At 39.5% G+C, this 20,498-nt stretch overlaps 1 protein-coding gene across 1 annotated transcript in view; it reads left to right on the top strand.

Moving 5' to 3' along the window:
- The window catches only part of PTPRN2 (protein tyrosine phosphatase receptor type N2), a 1,272,212-nt gene that overhangs the window by 315,531 nt on the left and 936,183 nt on the right, over positions 1–20,498 (top strand). The window contains exon 3 of the mRNA XM_077151559.1: positions 3,704–3,817. Within this exon, the coding sequence (XP_077007674.1) occupies positions 3,704–3,817 (114 nt within the window). The remainder of the gene's footprint in view (positions 1–3,703; positions 3,818–20,498) is intronic.

Here is a 20,498-nt window from a genome sequence, read left to right as displayed (position 1 = left end):
CCTTCTTTTGTGGGGTGCTCCAATTTGAACATAATTTCCAGTGGTGAAACTCAGAATCAAGGCTGTTTCTGTAATGTCAGTTCTTGAGGAAGAGAAGGGTCCTAGGTTTTGAGAGTTTAATAAGTTGACATGTAAACTCTAAGGCATCCAAACTTAACTGCTCTCTGTTACAATATGCTTAGAATTAATTAAGGGCACACCAAGTATTGTTGAACTGGATGCTTAATCCATTTTTAGCTGAAGAGATTAATTTGATGGCGTGCAGAGCCTTGGACAGAGAAAAGCGAAACAAAAAGTTAAAAATGGTGGAGAGTTTATAAGGAGAAACTGAAAAAGAATAACTGACAGTGATGTTTGTAGTGAGAGAATACCAAGGCCATTGTTGTGAGCTGTATGAACCAGAGGTACCAGGAAAGGCTGTGTGCTGGAGATGGGTTCTTCAGGATTCTGGGTAATTTTGAGCATGATCGGGTTGTTTGATAAATGCTTCTGTTTAGTGATGGTTTTAGAGACTATAAATTATCTAAAGCAAAGGAACTCCCAAACCCGGATTTGTGAGAGCTTTGAATCTTCTACTGCAAGCTCCCAACATCTTTGTGGCACTTCTCACCCTTGATTTCACAACTCTGGAGTATCCCTTATACCATCTGCTTTATTCATGTAATTGTTCTTTTCTGGTATTTTTTTCTCCTAGTGTTCTTATTCTTTTAAAAGTCCCTTTGGGGCTCTGTCTACCAGCAAAGTGACACGGAGATACAAAGCAATGATTTCAAAATTCTGGCCACCCAAAATTAATTCTACTGAATATATTAGGTACTTTTTAATTTTTCACTTTCATTACTAGGCATGTATACAAACTTGGGGAACTTCAGCAAACTGACATCCTTGTAAAATCAAGAAGGGTAGTAATGGGTGTGTGCCCAATATCTGTGAAATATTCAAGGCTCTTCTGGATGCTATCACATTTGACAAGCCTGATTGCTGATTAGGTAGGTAGATAGATAAATAGATAGATAGATATGCATGGAGTATGTGTATGTATGTGTATATATGTATCTATCTATCTATGAATAAAGCACATTCATATTGTGACATATCATAAGTATGGTGATAAAGAGGAATTTCAGTGTTGAAAAAAAGAGACCTTGTCTCTACCCCACCAGAACGGATACATTCTTAAAGGGGCAAAAAGAATCAACGGTTATTTCATTTTCAATTTTCAAATCATTAAAAAAATTTCATTAGCTAAAACGAATTCTAAAAGCACAAATACAATATTTTGCATTATATATATTCTAAAGTTTGTATATATTTAAAAGAAAGTTTTCAAGAAAATCTAATAAATATTATTCAGAGAATATGTCTATAACATTGTGTGTTTACAACAGATCAGAGTTGAGGAATGATGCCATCATGTTTAGGAAAGAATTTACTTTGAAAATCTCCAAATAGATGGGAAATGGTTTTGGCCACTTTCTTATATGAAAACCTGTTGAATTTCCTTAGGAAGATAATTTGCAGCCAGTAGGTAAGCTCTTTGGAAGTGTAGTCACCCAGGGATGTGTTTCTCTTACATTTACCACCAAGTTTACTCAAAGCCACAGCTAACCGCACACTGCACAAAGACCCCCAGTGGGATAGGTGTTGGCGTCTGAAAGCCAGCTGGGCTTTGCCAAGTACTGTGCCTGCCACACCAGGGCCACCAGAGTGGGTAAAGTGTTATGATTTGCACAAGGGCGTGGTGTGAGCTACGGGGGGCCCAGCAGTCATTGGTACTGGGATATAGCAGAAAAGACTTTTATCTAAACGTATTGAACATGAATACCATGCAGTCATTTCTCACTCAGTTCTTAGCCTCACATTCTGCCTGTAGGGATGTGAATGCTTTGTTAGCTATGACCTGGAATATAGGGGCCCACTGACAAGTGCCCAACCCATGCTTCAAAAAGCCTGATTTCTCACCCTTTTCTGCTCAGTTACTAACTACTTCCTCTGTAGTCTTGGTCAAGACACCCAGACCTTGGTTTTCTCATCTGAAAAATATGGGAGTCAGATCATACTAATGTTCCTAGTTCCTGCAGATTATGATTCCACTTTCAAGATACTTTCATTTGCAAAATAAAATAAAAGTAGTTTTGGTATTTTTTTTCAGTAGCTTTTCTTACTTTTGTCCACTCTCTCCTTCTCTCTGCTTTCCTTCTTTTCCTCTTACCCAACAGAAATACAAAACCACACACCTACAGCGGACTTCCATATTAAACAAATCAGAAGAACAGAAACATTTTTTCTGCCCCTGTTCATGCCGAGCAGACTGCTCATCCTGCTGGGTGGTGATGGATGGGGGAAAGATGACTCATTCTTTGAAAGAAGTGTCATTGGTTTTATTTAGCTGTAGCATTAATTTCAGTAAAGGCACTTGTATAGAAGGGCAGCGCGGTAGAGCCCAGCATGGAGAAAAACAAAACTAGACATAAGGTTTATCTTCTCCTCCATGGCCATTGTCTGCCTTCTTTGAGCAGCTGGGCAAGTTTTCTTCCCATATTCTTTGGGCTTTGCAAAGTCCCATAGAAATCCATGAACTGCTTGTAAGGCTTGAGATTATTTTCTACTAATCAGAAGGCGCCATCCGTCTTAGTCATATATGTAATATCAGACCAGTAATTACTGAGTCAGCCTGGCACTAGGCAAAATGTGTTTCTGCTAATTAAACTTGTTGCATTTGAATGGCTTTCTTTGGCTACGCTGGATGCTGGATGCGCTGAAACTGTTGTGAACAATGAAAGAAACCATTTTCCCCCTTCTACCCAAAGCCCAAAACTGCAGATGGCCGAACTGTGTGTGAAGCTCTAGTCACTGAATTAGTCTTTTGTGTGTACGAAAGAAGGTAATTTGAATGTTTGAACCCCCACAGGAAGCTTGTCTCAAAATGAACAATTCGCCAAATAAAGACTAATTAGGGCCTAAATTAATTAGAAGGTGTGGTTTGAAAGGATGTTGATGAGAAGAGTCTGTCATTTCAGACAAATGGAATAGAGCTAAATAAATTAGTCCCCATTAATACCTCATTGTTCTGTGAGCAGCTCTCTTTTATTGCATTCATTAGAAAGCACCCCTTGAAATAAGCCTTCGTTGGCCATTACGGATTCAGCCCTCATTTACCAAAGTGTAACACACAGCGCCTGCATTAAAGATATTTCAACAAATCCTCACGGCTTCGGAAAATTAATATTTATATTTTCTGGGTGTTCTGTTTTTCATCTGGAAAACAGGTCCTGAATGTTATTGACTTTTTTTGTCACTGAATTGTCAGAAGCAAGCTTCACATCAAAAACTGTGAAAACCAAGGGAAGGAAATCACAAAAAGAGAGGGGAAAGGGAGGTGGGATGCTGGTGGTAGTAGGGGGAGGCAGGAATAGGAAAAGTAGAATAAAAATATTCAGACTATACTGGATTAATAAATCCTTTTTCTCTCCACCTGCAAATTTGTGTTTTCCACGATGCACTGCTTTTTATTTAAATAAGCCATTACTTTCCAAGTGCTTCTGAATTCTAATAGCTCTTTGATGACTTTTTAAAGTCATGTTCCAAAGCCTTACCACTGTGCATAATTAGAATATATTGCAAGTGTATGTAGACTATGTTTCTCCTCTCTGAAAATAAAATGTCACTTTCTCCTTCTTCTTTCCCTCCCCTTTTCTCACAGATGGGGTGTTTGGAGGATGCCAGAGGATTCCGGTGATAGACGTATACCAATATGAAGTTTCACCGGTTGTTCTGCAGCATCTGAGATCCACTTTGCAGAAGCTCTCCCGTGCAGGTACATAGAGGGTAGGCAGGAGAGCTGTGCAAAGGCACTGGGCTGGCAGCCCCAAGAGGAAATTGTTTGGTGCCTTCTATGAGTGCTCAGCAAATGCTTTGGTTTCTTCTTAACAATCCACAGGACCTCCTGGGAAGTGTGGTGTTAGAAATGGCCTCTGTCCTGAATGCTGTGGGCTAAATTAGCTAGCACAGCCATGGAGATCCTTTGCCTGGGACCAGGGAGCTTTTGTGTATGAATGGTTTCTACTTCCAGTATTAATTTACATGGGTTAGAATTAAGGCTTAGCTTGGTGTTGCATCCCCAGAAATGTTTTTAGTGCTTTGTATTGGTGGTTGCTATAATCAGCATTGCTGGCTCCTAATAATAGGTAGTCTGGAGGATAGGACAAATCCAACCCATGCCCTTGGGAAAATGAATTAGCTTCTACCCATTGTTGTCATAGTTTTTCATTGTACAGTTTTGTTGCTGGAGAGGGGTACTAAGAAGATAATTTTTACAAAAAATACAAATTGAGAAGGGGAACTCTATCATTTAGTTCAGCATTATTATGGCTTATTATTACTGTAATAAAGTTATATCTCTTCACATCCTCAGATGCTTTATAATAGGCCAATTTGTAAATATAATGCGGTGGTAATAATATGAAGCAATGATATAAAGCTCCAGGAGAATGAAAACTGCATGTTTTATTGCCAGGAGTTAAACATTCCTGAGCAGACCAAGACCTGGTGATAGGGGATTACGAGAGGCTGGGCAACCTTGGATTTTTAGACTTCACATTCATTCTAGTGTCACAGTGCTATGGCAGTGTTTCCCAGAGGGAGTTGCTCCATTACAAAAAAAGTTTTGTGTTCAAATAAGTTTGGGGAATAATGTATTCTATTCCTCCTCTTTGATGTTCACCATGTACATTGGCTTATTAAAAGCACTGAAAAATTCTGCAGTAAAGAAAAATGCCTTTAATAAAGACTCCAAACTCTTTCCCCCTGCTCCACAAACTGCTTTAGGGTTCATTCAGAGAAGCAGAACCACTAGGAGGTCATATATATGATTCATTATAGGGATTTAACCTTATGCAGGTGTGGGAGCTGGTTGTCTCTATAGGACTTTGTCTTTGTGCCTAGAGCTTGACATCCGTAGGGCAGGTAGACAGGAAAGATAAGCTGATGCACAGTGGGGGAGGTCAAGTAAAAGCTAAAACCCACCAGGATAGACTGTGTTTTAATTTCCTAGGCTGCTCAAAGCAGATACTATGAAATGTATTGGCTTAAACCATGGGAATTTATTACAATTTGAGGGCCAGAAATTTCCAAATCAAGGCATCATCAAAGTAATGCTTTCTTTCCAAAGACCAGCTGCCAGCAATCCTTGGCAAGGCACATGGTGGCATCTATTGGTCTCTCCCTTCTCTTCTAGGTTCCATTGCTTTCAGCTTCTTATTTCCCTGGACTTTTCTCTATCCAGGTAGTCATTCCATTTATAAAGGACTTCCATAATAAAATTAAGACCCATCCTGAATATGATGAGTCACACCTTAACTGAAGTAGCCTCAGCAGAAGGTCTTACAACGAGTTTATACCCACAGGAATGGATTAGATTTACGAACCTATTTTTCTGGTTCTTAAATACAGCTTCAAACCGCCACAGATTGATGATACCCATGTCAGTTCTTGTTGCCTTCGACTTCGGTGGTGTAGGCATCCTCTAGAAGCCAGGGTCCTTTGTTAGAGGTAAACACACACACACATACACACACACACACACACAACTTGTTGAGAAGTTGGAGAAACTAAAGGAGGACACAGAGGAAAGGTGGGGTAGCTGTGTGCCCAGTTGCTGCAGATCAGTCACAACGTTTGCAAGCCATACAATGGCTGCGACTTCACTTCCACCCACCACACTCCCAAAGAATCCCTCTTGTGGCCAAGTTGACACATTACAAAGTCACAACAGTCTGCTCCTTAACAACTTGGCATGTATATCTTCTTAAACCATACATAATTTCCAAATAAAGACAATAAAAAGATATAGTTCAGCCTAACATGATACAGTCATCCTGTATACAATCCCCAGAAGAGGATACAAAATTCCTTTTTAGTCTTTGGGTAATGTTCATTCTTATTCTAACTGATTTACACTCCCCTTTTGATGCCCTATAACTTAAATCATGAAATGTAAAGTTAACAATTAGCACATCTATTCTTAGATGATAAGTGGATAAGAGAAGGGACTAAAAATATTTGGTTAATATGTATGCAAACGTATTTATATCAAAATAAGGAAGAAATATGCTGAATTATTATTGTCCTTGTTTCTGCATATGGTTGTAGCTGGAATTTATACATACCCTCTTCCGTTACCATTCCATATTTCCTTTGAGCTCAGCCAGTATCCCTATTACTCTTGGTTCTTTGCCTGTTTGGATGATCAAAACCTTCATTCTTGAAGTCCTGCCTGAATTGGTTTCTTGTAGTTTTTCATTGGCTCCATTCACAAGATGTGGAAGAAGTACTCTAGAGGTTCTAGTGCATTTCAGACATAATAATTCTTACCCCCCTTTTGTAGTAGCAAATATCTTCACACTCTGGCCTATTCAGAGAAGTTTATCCATATACCTCTTCCTCAGATCTCCTTGTCACCAGTTTTCTAATTGTGTTCCTTCCCTGACCATTAAGTCAAATTATTACCCACAGCCTATGAGTTGGTGTAGATCTGTATCTCTGACTATCTCTGCTTCCAGGCAACATGAGCAGCCAGGTGTACTGCTTGATGTTCTGTCTACTGGGAGAATTGCACTTCACCTCTGTCCTTCAAGGTTATCCCAGAAATGGATTGTATCACGACAACTGCCCACTTTTGAGTCAAACCTACGTATTATGAAAAGCCATTTGTAAATCAAGCCTGAGTCACCTGGCTATAGGGAATTCCTTATGTGTCTGTGTTGAGAGAGAGAAGGTAATGTGGAATGTGGGTCATGGGCATTGGAACCATTTCATGAATTGCTTACTTGGGCCTTCAGTCTTAGGTGCCACTTCCATTAGATAATGGAGTCTATGTGCATGTCCAACATTATAACTTGGTAGATCATGCACTACCTAGTTTGTAATAAACAAGTCAGGTCATATGGTAACTTTGTGGCTGATGATCATATGTCAATCTCTACTAAGGCTTAGCAGCAAGCCAAAAACAATTTCTTGAAGGGTAATTATCTGCAGAGAATTTAATGCATTTGCTCCAAAATCCTAAAGAGCTACACTGTGATTCACTAAAAGGGTCTATGAAAGGCTTCAAACAACATCCCTGTGTGGCATTGGCACCCTTCATCTTGCAGGTGTTTTACTTATGAGTGTAGAGTAGTAGCTGCTTCCTACTCCCTATGTCCAGTCAACATAATATCATTAGTGTAATGGACTAGCATGATGTACTGTGTGAAGGAAAGGTAATTAAGATTCCTGAGAACCAGATGATGACATGGGTCTAGAGAAATGATACGCCTTTGGTATAGAACTGTGAAGGTATACTGCTAGGCTTGCCAACTGAAAGCAAACTGCTTTTAATAATCTTTACTATAAGCATAGAGAAAAGAAAAAAAAGTTTGCTAGATTATTAGCTATATAACAGGTACCAGAGGATATGTTGACTTGTTTCAGCAGAGAAACTGCATCTGGAACAGTGGCTACAACTGGAATTACCACCTGATTAAGTTTATAGTAATTACCTGTCATTCACAGAGATCCATTTTCTTCTGAACAGGTCAAATAGGCAAGTTTAATGGGGATGTGGTAGGATTCATCCCATATTCATCTTTCAAGTCCTTGAGGTGGTTAGTCTCTATAGTCCCTGAAGGAATGTGACATTGCTTTTGGTTTACTACTTTTGTAAGTAGAGGAAGTTCTGGTGGCCTCTATTTGGCCTTTCCTACCATAATAGCCCTCACAGAATAGGTAAAGGAACCAATGTGAATACTCTGCCAGCTGCTCATTATGTCTATTCCAATTATGCATTCTGGAACTGGAGAAATAACCGCAGAGGAGTTCAGAGGCACTCTGGACCCACTTGGAAAAGGACCTAAGCCAAAACTCTATCAATCTCCTGATGTCCAATAAATCCCTAAACTGACTGGTGGACCACATTGATAGTTTTTTTTTTTTTTTACATGGGCAGGCACCGGGAAACGAACCCAGGTCCTTGGGCATGGCAGGCAAGCACTCTTACCTGCTGAGCCACCGTGGCCCGCCCACACATTGATAGTTTAAATCTCCAAATTTGTGCCATTTCAGAGTCAGTGTCTAGTAATCCCTGAAAAGCCTAATTATTTCCCTTCCCTCAAAGCACTGTTACCTGGTAAATAGTTGAAAATCTCTTTGGGGAAAGCTGGAAGAAAAATTAACAGTATAAATTTTTGTACCTAACCTTCTCTTCATTCAAGGATTCAGGGTCTGTGAGATGATTCAAGTGTGGGAATTGATTGAGAGGCTGTGATCTAATTCAGACTTCTGTTCGATTAGTCTAGAACTTTTCTGTTTATACAGATCAATAAGACTGGGAGCATTATGATCAACTAGCAGTGTTAAAGGTCTCTGTGAGTCAGGTGCTTCTGATTGCTGCTTTATGGTTCCCATAACTACCTTCTATTAGGCACTTAAGTGCTACCACTTGGTCCCTGTCCCTCCAGAAACCCATCATCCACATTGTACTTAGGGATCCCAGTTTGATGGTAACAGTTCCCGCTGTCATTTCTGTCCTACAGAGATCAGTCATCACAGAGCTCTTCAAGGCTGATGAGGTACCCTTCATGAATTTATTTCTTACATTCATAGTAGCAAACATGTCCTGTAAATCCTCCTGGCATGGTTAGAAGGTCTGACGTGCTAAATCTACTCTAGCAATCCAACCCTTTAAAGCCTTTGAATACTTTCCTCTATCGTATGCCATGAAAGTTCTGTAGCTTCCACTTCTTTTTGTGTAGGCAAACTTTGGGTTGAAGTTATAATCAATGAACCATGGAAACTGTTAGAGCTATTTCTAGCCCCTCAATATAAAATATGGCATGAAGAATCTATGCTTAGATAGCCCATATCAATAAATTTGACCTGATCCAATTTACATGCAGTTCACCTTGACACTACATTCATGAGATCATTCACACATATATTCCTGAGTTTCCATTAATATAAATTGGCAAATCATGCAGTTGTTTTAATGTGTGTTGTACTTTTTCATGGCACACTTTATGCCTGACCCTTTGGGGCCTGGCAGAGTTTGAGTCTAACTACACATCTAGATGCAGGAAGAGGTGATGAGGGTGGGTCCTAAGAATTATCAGCAGTGCCATAAAGGCAAATACCTCAAGGGAGCCCATTGCAGGTTCTTCCAAAAAGACACACTAACTTCTATAGGCAAAAGAGGAAATGATGCTTCTATTGGCAAAGAAAGCTTAGTAGAATTGGGGTATTTGAGGTACTCATTTTTATCAGGATCTTCCCAAATGTCCCTATTCCAATTTTCAGGATCCCATTCCTTCCCAGTTAATGCCTTAACTGTAATAAAAGAGGCTGTGTAAAGTTGGGAATTCAATTTTCATTGTAATTCAGTCACACGCAGGATTAGACTCTGGGTATAGTTTTCATTCAAAGCAAATTTGAGACATATAGAGATCACTTCATGGAACTGATTAAAATAAAAAATGCAGGCAAAAATTTTAATACAGAGTTAGTAATTACTTCAGGAGAGAAATCATCCCATTTGAAAATGTTGGTGTCACTTAGTCAAGACTTTAAAAGATCACTTTACAAGGCAGTTCAGTAACTGAATATAATTGTAGAAATCACAAATATATACCCAAAGGACTAGTGAAAATACCACGTGTTCTACTGGTAAAAAATTTTACTTATGACTTTGGAAAAATTATTCCATGATCACATGGGTACAAAAAGTACCATTTCAAACAACTTAGATTGAAATGGAAATGTTGCATCTGAAAAACTCTTATATGACTCCTAAGTAGCTCTAATGATAAGAATAGCAATTATTTATAGTGCTTTCTCCTCTGTGTTATGCATTGCTCTGAAAGTTTTGCATCTATGCCTGCATTTAATCCTCACCACAATCCTGTGAGATAACTACTATTATTATCTTCATTCTGTGATGAAGGGACTGAGGAACAGGGAGGTTAAGTAACTTATACAAGTTCACACAGCTCATAAGTGGAAGAACCATTCAAGTCCACGCAAACCGCGTTTAGAGTCTGTACTCTCAACCATCACCCTTGATGGGGTTGGAGGTTGGATCAAATTGTTTCATGAAATGTGAAAGGGAAAAGAGCAATATTTCTAAATTAGTATGTTATTTTATATGATGTGTGATTTTAAGTATAAACTTTAATATACATTAATATATATCATTAAATGAAGTGAAATAATAAACTAGCTGTAATTAGTCAACATGCCACCTGCACATCTGAAAGCCTATCTTTTCAAATTGGACAAAACATTTCTCTCTGCATCTTCTCTTTGGGATTGCATTGTGTTTGGGCACATATGGTGGTATGTTTTCTAAGTTTGTTAACTGCTGAATATGCATTATTTATTTTATTTTATTTTTCTTAAAGCACCTGTTTTAGTTTGTTAAATGCTGCTGGAATGCAATATGCCAGAAATGAAATGGCTTATAAAAAGAAAATTTATTAAATTACAAGTTTACAGTCCTCAGACCATAAAAATGTCCAAACTAAGGCATCCAGAAAAAGATACCATGACTCTTGTTTCTAGTTCTGTTGCTTCCAGTTTCCGATGGTAGTAGTTTCCTCTCTAAGTGTCTGTGGGCCTTCACTTAGCTCAGGACACAGCTCTGGGTTCTGACTTGTCTCATGGCAATGTCTGCAGGACTTTGCATCTCCAAACATCCATGTCTAGGCATCTACTGTCTTTGTCAGCACTCCAGGTATCTTCAGATGTCTGTATCTGTGTCAGCTCTGAAGCACTGTGCTTTCTCCGAAATGTCTCCCCTTTAAAGAACTCTAGTAAACTAATCATGACCCACTTTGAATGGGCAGAGTGACATCTCCAGCTAATCAAAAGGCCACACTCACAATTGAGTGGGTCACTCTCCATGGAAACAATCTAATCAAAGATTTCCACCTTACAATATTGAATCACAATGAAATGACGTGGCTTTTCTGGGGTGCATAACATTTTCAAACGAGCACAGCAACCTTATTCTTAATTCAAATTTCATACTCCTAGTGTTTGCATCTTTTTCACTAGCCTTGGGAAGATGATAGAATAAAAAGGGTTTTCCAGAATGCTATAGATCAATGGAGCCTGTAGGGTTTCTGGCTGTCTATGCCTGTCTACAAACAGAATGACTGCCATTTCTAGGGCAGTGACCACCAGGCAGAGTGCTAGACACCTCTTGCTTATGATCTCATTTCATCTCACTGTTATCTATAGTTTATGATGAGGAGGCTGAGACTCAGAGAAATTAATCAGTCTATCCAGGATTATCTGATTCTGAACCCAGGGCCATTTCTTAGCAGCGTAGAGATGGAATCTCTTGCCTTTTTATTGAGAGCACATTTTATGGCACATCTAACATTCAGAAAATGACATGCACCTTCACTCAAAGACTGAAAGCAGAACATGATCAAAGGAAAAATAGCTTATAAAAGAAACCGTGAAAATCTTTAGGCTGTTTCCCATGTCTGAGGTTGGCACATGGCTGCAGAGAACCATGTGCATGCTATTTGTGTTTCCCAATCCTTGAACCAGCATGGAGTAATTGTGAAACTAGCAATGTGTTCGCTTGGGGTCTTCATTTTGCAAAATTTGTAAAAGTAAAGTGTTTGTATATTCTTTTTCTTCAAAAGGTATAAGCCTTTGGTCCCATAAAATCTGGATCCATCCCTGGTTTGGATAAGCAGAGTTTGCCATAAAGAAAATTGCAGGCCAGGCCACATTCTAGCCTAGCTCAGTCATTTGTTCAATAACAACTGATGTGTGCAGAGGGCTCGCTTGTGTCAGACACTTTCCCAAGCTTTTTATGTGTATGAACAATAATTCTGTGATATCTGCTGTGATCAGTCCCCATTTTACCCAAGTGGAAACTGAGTCTCAGATGGGTTAAGAAACTTGTCCAAGGTCACATTTCTAGTACATAAGGGAGCCGGAATATGAGCTTGTCTGTTTGGTCCCAGAGCTCATGCTCTTCACCCCTCTGCCACACTGTTTCTCATTCCTTTTTCTAAAAATTAATTTGCTGAGCTCAGGTTTCTGAAATTTGAGATCTTGGCTTTATATCTCTTATGGAGATAAATGTTAGTACTTTTAGCCTCATTATAAGATGGAGAAAGGAGCTATGGAGAAATGCTGGGATTGGGTCATAGAATTAACAACTAGAAGAGAAGCCTGGGTGTTAGGCTCTCAAGAAAGTACTCAGTTCAGCGAGTCCATTGGTTCAAAGACATGTCCTGGGGAGTTTTGTGTTCTCTGATTCTGCAGAGGTATCTTATTTAAGACGAATGTAGAGTAGGGGAGTGGGATTTCTAAACCTCTTTGAGACTATTTCTTCATTTACTAAATGCAGATAATAAAACATGGTTGAAATAAAGTGCACATGAAATCCAATATTTTAAAACAATTTATAAGTATTTCCAAATGTTAAATATTTATCTCAATACTCATTTGTTTCCAATTTATGATAGCTATTGTACAGATAATATATGCCAATTAAGTTTCAGTGGAGATTGTTGCGGTTTCTGTTAAATTGGTTAGCTGTGCGTATAAGGTCAAATATCAGAAAGACTTAACTGTTTCCCAAGCGGTGAGGGTATGTTATAGTTCTTTCCTTAAAATAATAGTGGTGCCGACCATGATGATAATGCATTGTAGCATATTGAATCTCCTGACACGTATTTATCCCATGAAGCCTTGGGATCGGAATGAAATGTACTGCTTGTATCCTTCACACCCAGAAGGCGTTTAGCACATCCTGGCTGAACGTCAGGCCAGGGTTGTGACTTGGGACGGATCCCAGACCTCTTCACCATCATTGTTTTGGCACAGCAGTCAGATTCTGTTTTTTTTTTTGTCAGTAAAATAAGACACATAGGGAGAAAGGCTGTTGACTAATGTACTGCAGTTTTTCCCATTGTCACTTTTCCAGGTCATAGCTGTGCTGTGCCCTCCCTGTTGTGCTTCCTGCAGGCCGATCCATAAGGGAGAGCTGTGGTGGGACTGCAGTGACTTCTGAAAAGATGACTTTGGTCAGAGAGGAAGGAGTGAGGACAGGACATGTGGGGACTGCATAGGGGGCCGACAAGTTTGCACGTTTGGTAGTTCTGGTATCCCTCAAACAGATGGAGTTGGAAGAACTGTCATTTTCCCCACTTAATAAAAAGCGTTATTAGTGAAGAAAATAGAAAACCGGAGAAACTTTGCAATGGGTAAAAACAAAAGCTAAATTAAATCAAACAACATGCAAGTACTTATTGAGCCTATTATGATTGTCTGCTACCGGGCTTTGCATCTTAGAGTAAAAATGAAAAATATATGAGACATAGACATATTTATAATTTAATCCTCATAGCAAATTTTAGGAGTGGCTTCTTTGGACCAATTCAACTTTAGATGTAGAGATGATAAAGAGATAGAGATATAATGCTTCTAAAGTAAGGATATTAATGGAATTGATTCTTGAGAGGAAGATTGAATGTGATGCTTCTGTATTGTATTAAATTTCCATTTTGAATTTACTCTACTTGTAAGTCTTACTGTATTTATTTTCAACCCTTCACTTTTTTGTTTCTCTAGAAGAGTGAAAATACCACCTTCTTATTTAAATAGTAAACAGATGGGCTGGCTTTTATTAAACTGATGGCTTGATAAAGAAGTAAAGTTATCTTTGAATAAGAATTGTTCAACATTCTCTGAAAATTCTCCTCGAGTCTAATTTTGTTCCAGCTATAGGTATGTATGTAACTACAGCCTTGTACAAATAATTAGTCCATACATTGTCTTCAGGCTGAGATACTACTGAATGTCATCTCTTCTTTCTTGACAAATCCTGTGCTATATGCTGTAGGCAACATGCAAGCATGGGAGTCCATTTGAATATGGTAGTTTCAGAGTCACCCCATATTAGAGCTGTATCCTTAAGATGGCCTCATGGACCCTGCCTAGGTGTCCATGAATTGCAGCATTCTAGAATGAAATTTTATCAGATAATATATGATGGTGTTATATAAATGGGCCAAAGATGGCACCTGTGTATTGGCCTCAATGTTGTTTACTTAATAGCAGACTAGGATGTTTAGCCTAAAAACCCACTGACACCAAATTCAAATTCTTATACATCCAATTGTTTTAAAGTCAGTCCAAATAGGGATATGTTTCAGCCATTTAGAACATACCTGATTTATATATCCCATGAAACTGCACCCAACATCTGCCAGTCATTGATAAGCTAGGCCCTGCGACTAGAAAAGACCCCAAATTGCTGCTGCCCTTTGGAACTCTCTGATGCAGAGACTTCTTAGGGTGCAACTGAATGACAGCCCTCTCTTGATTCCCCTCTCCTCTGCGGTGCCCTTGGCCTGCTTCCCTTTGGATATGGGCTCACATCACTGCCTCTGGAAGGTGTCATGCTGGGAAGGACTCCCCCTCTCAGGCAAACCTGTCCTATCAGTGCCTAACTAAATCTCATTGTGCACTAATGCCCTTTTGTCACTTACTCTTTTGTGATCCTTGAATTTACTTCATATATAGTTAGCCCAACACCTTTTAATCTCTAAATATTAGTTTTCTCTTAGATGTTTTTCCTTAGGAGTTGTCTTTTTTAAATTGTTTTCTATATTTAAAGTAATATGATTTAAATGAACGGATATATAAAAGAAACTGAAATGAAAAAATAAGCAATTAAGATGAGCTTGAAAAGGAAAGAGAAGGGAAATTATTTTGTGGCCTGAAATTATCTCATAAAAAGGGATGATTTTTCTTATCCTATGTCCACTGTTTTTTAAAGAAATAGTACTAAAACCTTTGGTGAGTCCATCTACTCTGTATGAATGAATCAAAGTTTAGTTTGTACCAAACAACTTCCAAATATAAAAAAAAATAGGAAAAACCGGGCAAGTTTTGGAAATTGGCTTCATATAATTGTCCTTCATCTCTGATTTTCTCTTTCTTCTTATATTCTCTCCTTTCTTGAAGGTTTATCTCTTAGATTCCATAACGAGACTACTACTCTGATTTTCCTTCTACTAGTAAATTCCTTTCAGTCATTTCTACATATTTAGAACTGTCTTCAGTGAAAAATTCAAGAAGTTATTGTCAAAGTGGAAAAGGTGGAAACAGGAATTTCAAGGGGGCAACGAGGAAGGGAATAAGATAACATTTGCAGCACGTTTTCCTCCCTTCTTCTTATCCCCAACTGTTTTGATTACCTCATTGCTAAAGCAAATGCATCCAATGGGTTGGCTCAAACAACAGCAATTTTTTTGGCTCATGGTTTTGAGGCTAGGAGAAGTCCAAAATGAAGGCATCATCAAGGCAGTGCTTTCTTCTAGAAGACTGGAGCTTTCTAGGGCTGGCTGCTGGTGATCCTTGGTCCCTGGCTTTTCTGTCACATAACATTGCATATGGCAGTCTCTCCTGGCTTTTTGGTTCCATTGATTTCCAGCTTCTGACTGTTCTCTTTGGCTTTTTCCACTTTCAAAGACTTTCACTCTGCTTATATAGGACTCCAATAATCCAGATTAAAGCCCAATGTCATTCATTTGGACCACGTCTACAGTGAAGTTACATCTTGAAGAGATGTTGTTTACGGATGGACACAGGATGAGTTCAGTTTAAGAGCGTGTTTTTCTGGGGTATATAGAGCCCATCCACCACACCAGCCATGGCCTAAGCTACTCACTCCCATGCCACTATGGGAGGAAAGAAAAGATTTCTAAAGTGATCTGCCCTCTTAGAGAGCAGAACTGAGAATAGCCAAAAGAGTACTTTGTGACCTTGAGCAAATCATTTAGCCCTCATCAGCTCCTGTTTCTTCATCTGTAAATTGTGGATAATTACAGGGTTTAGTCAAGGCTGGGCACAGTGCCTGGCACACAGCACTCCATGAATGCTAGCTATTATTTTCAGGCATTTACTCCTTTCTCCCCAGCTGGAAATACTGAGCCAGCACAGGCCTTGCACATAGCAAGCTGGAGGCAAATTCACCTTGGGGGAAGGGGGTGGGTGGTCACCAGATTGGGTGGGTTGGTATCCGGCTGTCACTCTTTGCTTGAGGGTGGATAATGATAGTGAGAACTCAGGCAAGGTTCAGGAGGAGGCAGGAGAAACTATCTTTGCCTCGACAAATAATCAAGTCCATCATGCAATTTCCTTGTCCTTCTGCCTTGGACCCTTCCCTTCTGATGTCATGCTATCAGCCCCAGAAAAGTTGAAAATGTTTAAAGGCATTTAGATATAGAAAATCAAAAGTGCTTTCCTGTGCAGAGGTATTGACAGTCCTTCATAGCAGCTGTCGAATTGCCGCCTTTTTAAGATACTTTCTTTACAATGCAACAGGGAGGTCCTCTAAATAATGCTGGGCGCTGCTGTTGTAAAGAAGACATTTCTGTCAGGTCACTGCTGCTCTAATTAGGCAGTGTTGCCTTCAACACTTCGCCCTGTGGTTGTGCTTTTCAAACAGCAGGTTTCACCAGTGACACCAGAAAGCTGGCTGCAGTTTTAATGCAGTCAGGGAAAGAGAGAGGGAGAGGGAGCACATTTAATAGTCTTACGCAGAGGCTATTACCTTAATGAGGATTTCTTCATGGTCTGCTCCTTTTAACCCCAGAGCTTGCAATTGGGAGAGAGGTGGGAACTCTGACATTTAACAATCTGTAATACACCGTTGGAGTTGAGCGAAAAGAGTCCCCTGTAACCCCTAGATACCGCACTGGCTGCACCTTCTGAACTAGGCTACCTCTCCCTTCTCTGCTCTCCTGTGATTTGCATTTGAATTGGCTTGGTAGGAGTTTCTCCCCTCCTACCATAGAGATTTCATCTATTTTCTTTTTAAATAAAGTACAGCATGCATTACAATGCTTCTGAAAATTTTCTCCCTCCATATTAGGTTTTAGAATTATTATGATGATCATTACTATTATTTGCTCTTTCTCTTTGGGGTACTGTCCAGGAGCTGGGCCGGAGGGATCCCTGGTGAACATCACTGTTGCTGAGGGATGAGGGATGAGGAAGGAAGGATGTTCAGAAGCTGGGAAGGCGAGAATTACATCTCAGTTCTAAATAAATTCTCTCCAGCCCATCCTGGAGCAGGGTTAATTACATCTAGAGGGAGCTCTGTAGGCTGGGATAAACGGAGGCTGGTTCTGCTTGGGGTGGGATCCTCGCATTGGAAATAATGGGGTCAGCTTCTGCTTCTGCTCTTAAATGCCTGTTTGTTTCTTAGCCACAAAAGAGCAAGTAACAGTGATTAGCCAAACTTCCCAATGTAACCGCCGATTAGCTTGTACGTATAATAGCAAATTATTTTTCCTCCTTTCATTTAGTAGCATCAGAAGACAGGCTTCGGAATGATGCTGGAGATACAGCTGTAAGATGGGGTTTTCTAGGCTAGTTTGAAAAGAAAAGTTGTGAGGACATCGTTTTGCTTTCCCTGAATCACACTGTTCTGATGCTTTTCTGGGAATGATTTACATATTCCCTCCTGTGAGGGCTCTTCCAGTAGGCTCTCTTAGCTCACTGCAAGCTCGCTCCTACCCCTGTGCTCACTCTAAGCTGATGCTCCCAAGAACCTTTTCACTGAAGTCTGTTGATTGAATTCTGATCCATACCCCTTTTGTCTGCATTCCTTCTGGTCCCTCTTTTTGGTGCTTATCCTTTCCTTCTCACCACAGGTGAGCACATTTACAGAATGCGCATGTCCACAAGACTTACAATGTAGACACCTTTTTTTTTTTAAATGCAATTTTATTGAGATATGTTATATGTTCACATACCATATAGGCATCCAGAGTGTCCAGTCAGTGGTTCAGGTATCACAGGGTAGCTGTGCATGTATCATCACAGTCAATTTTTGAGCATTTTCATTACTCCAAAAAAAAAAAGTAAAAATTTAAGTGAAAAAAAAAAAAAACCCCAAAACATCCCAAACTCTTCTCCTTGCTATTATTTATTTCTTTATGTCTATTTTTTTTTGTACTGTCCTTATACTAGATAAAGACACCCTTTTAAAACTCATGCTGCTTCTTTCCATCCTTCATGGGTATGAATCTGAAGTTTCTAAGGATCAGGCCTGCAGTTCTAATATAGTTTAATGACTGGTTCTTTTGGAAAAATTATCATCCTTCTTGAGAATATTAAGAATGGAAATGAGCCTGAGGTGCTCCTTGTAAAGAGAGTTGGAATGATGCTTCCCAGGGAGTGCATTTTGATCAGTTCTTAAGATTAGATTCACAGATTAGATTTGGTGGAGACCTCTGCTGGCCCCATCACCTCTCCTTCTACCTTCTCTCACTCTTTGTTTTAATTTCATCTTTTCAGGGGATGTGGAACAATAATGGAGAGAGGGAGAGAAGAGAAAGAGAGGAAAAATAATTTTCAAGTGGCAAAGTAATAGCAATTTTTAACTTTGAAATTGTACCATGAATAACTACCTTCTGCGTCTAACCTTCCCTCCAGGCTATTCTTGGCCTTGTTTGGGTCTCATTTATCCCAAGATCTCCAACCTGGGCTTCCCGTCAATGGCACTGAACTTAAACCAGACTCCGGAAATGGAAAAGGGCAACTTTCCCTAGAGTGATTATCTTTTATGACCTAGTTCAACACCTGCCTCCTTGTGAAGCTTTCCATAAACTTCTGATCTTTTTTACTTTTGCCATAAGGCCTTCATAGGAGCTTTTCCTGCTGTAGCATTTCTGGTGCTCGCTCTTGAAGTTAAAGAGCTTTATAAAGCCAAGAAGCCACACCAATAGGAATGGTTGAACTTATCCCCATGCCCAGTCTTTGGTCTGGTTTCAGCTTTTGTTGAGAGTGTCAATTCAGGCATATTATAAATAATATGACATAAATATAAATACCTGTGGGCAGGATAGTTAGAGTTAGAGACTCTTGGCTCTGCTTTGTCCTTTGGGGACTGCTGGCTGAGGCTGTCATCTGTTTCCTGACTGATGACTTCTCTTTCCCGGGCTGTTGGTTTCTCTAGAGGGTGAAACATCATCTTGGGAATGTGCTAAAATGCAAATTGCTGGACCCCATCCTGATGAATTCCAACTAAGTATTCTGGAGAGATACTTGGAATCTGCATTTTTAATAAGACAGGAATCCTGAGGGATGCTTGACTTCACTGTGGTACATCAGGGTGTTTCAGTCCTTACTCCTGCAAACCTGCCTGTGGACCCAGGCTGTTGGCGGATGCTGGTGGGCTGTTAGTGCAGTGCCATGGAGACCAACAGGAGGGGATGGACATGCATAAGAACAGAAAGAGTACATGTAAATTGAATTGGTGTGAATTTCGATGATTGAAAATTTTGGTACAATTTAAATTCTGGACCATCCTGTCCTATGCTAATCCTATAACAGTCATTTATAGAGTTCTTATTTGAGTGTCTCCAAAATGGCTGCCCCCAGGACTTGGGCTATCATCACCCTTCAGTTCCCCTTAATGTGCATATATACACATGCACACACCCACACACACACTTATGTACGTGTCTACACCTCTTGGTATTTCCTCATCTAACACTGTCTTTCAAATAGTGCATGTCATCCAGAACTTCTTTTTTTCATTTTCCCCAATTAGTATTCCCTACTCTATACCTCATTTTCTTTTTGGGCCTTTTAGATTTTGAACCTCGGTCATGACAGCCTCAATAATGGATAATCCTCCATGGAGCATCAGGGATTCTGTCTTAATCTGCAGGAAGAATCTCTAATCTTGCTAATTTCCTGAACTTTGTTAGCCTGATGTGGGGATGGTTTTAGATAGGGAGGCTTTTCAGAATCTCTTAAGTTATTCTGCCTAGGTAACTACATTTACAACACAGAAGTGGTTGGTTGTTTCTATTTGTCAACTTCATGAAGGCACCCCTCCTTGGAAAGTAGGTGGCTGGTCGCAGTGAGGCTCTGGATAGCCTTCCACCTGAAGAAGGAAGGGTGAATGGAATTTAATTGTGCAGCTTTCTTCTTCAATAGAAATATATGCATTAAGGAACAAAATAAGTTAATTTTATATTTACCATTCTTTTTTTCTACTATAGGCAGCATTATTTCATGGGCAGACACATTGTTCTCTCACATATTAAATTTTTTTTAAGTACATTTCACTTCTCCCGACAAGTCATTAAATTTCAGCATTTAAATGTCACTTGTTGGCATGTAATTTGCTGTCATAAAAACAATTATGGATTTATTTCCCAGCAAGAATCTCCTGACGTATTGAGCTATATGTCAAAAGCAAAAACCAAAAAAAAAAAAGAAAAAAGAAGAAAAAAAAAATTCTAACACTGTCATAATTCCTTAAAAGAGAATGAAAAGAAATCCCCAAACAGTATGGAATATAACGCAGAAAACCAATATTGGCTGCAGTGATTGCTAGACAGGACAGCCAACTGCAGAGCTAGCTGGGAGCAATGTGGTACCCACACATTCTTCATTGGGTTGGTTAGTGCAGC

The sequence above is a fragment of the Tamandua tetradactyla genome, chromosome 1 (assembly GCF_023851605.1).
Source record: "Tamandua tetradactyla isolate mTamTet1 chromosome 1, mTamTet1.pri, whole genome shotgun sequence".
Taxonomy (NCBI): domain Eukaryota; kingdom Metazoa; phylum Chordata; class Mammalia; order Pilosa; family Myrmecophagidae; genus Tamandua; species Tamandua tetradactyla.
The sequence above is the reverse complement of the archived record's forward strand: the minus strand, read 5'-3'. Positions and strand labels throughout refer to the sequence as shown.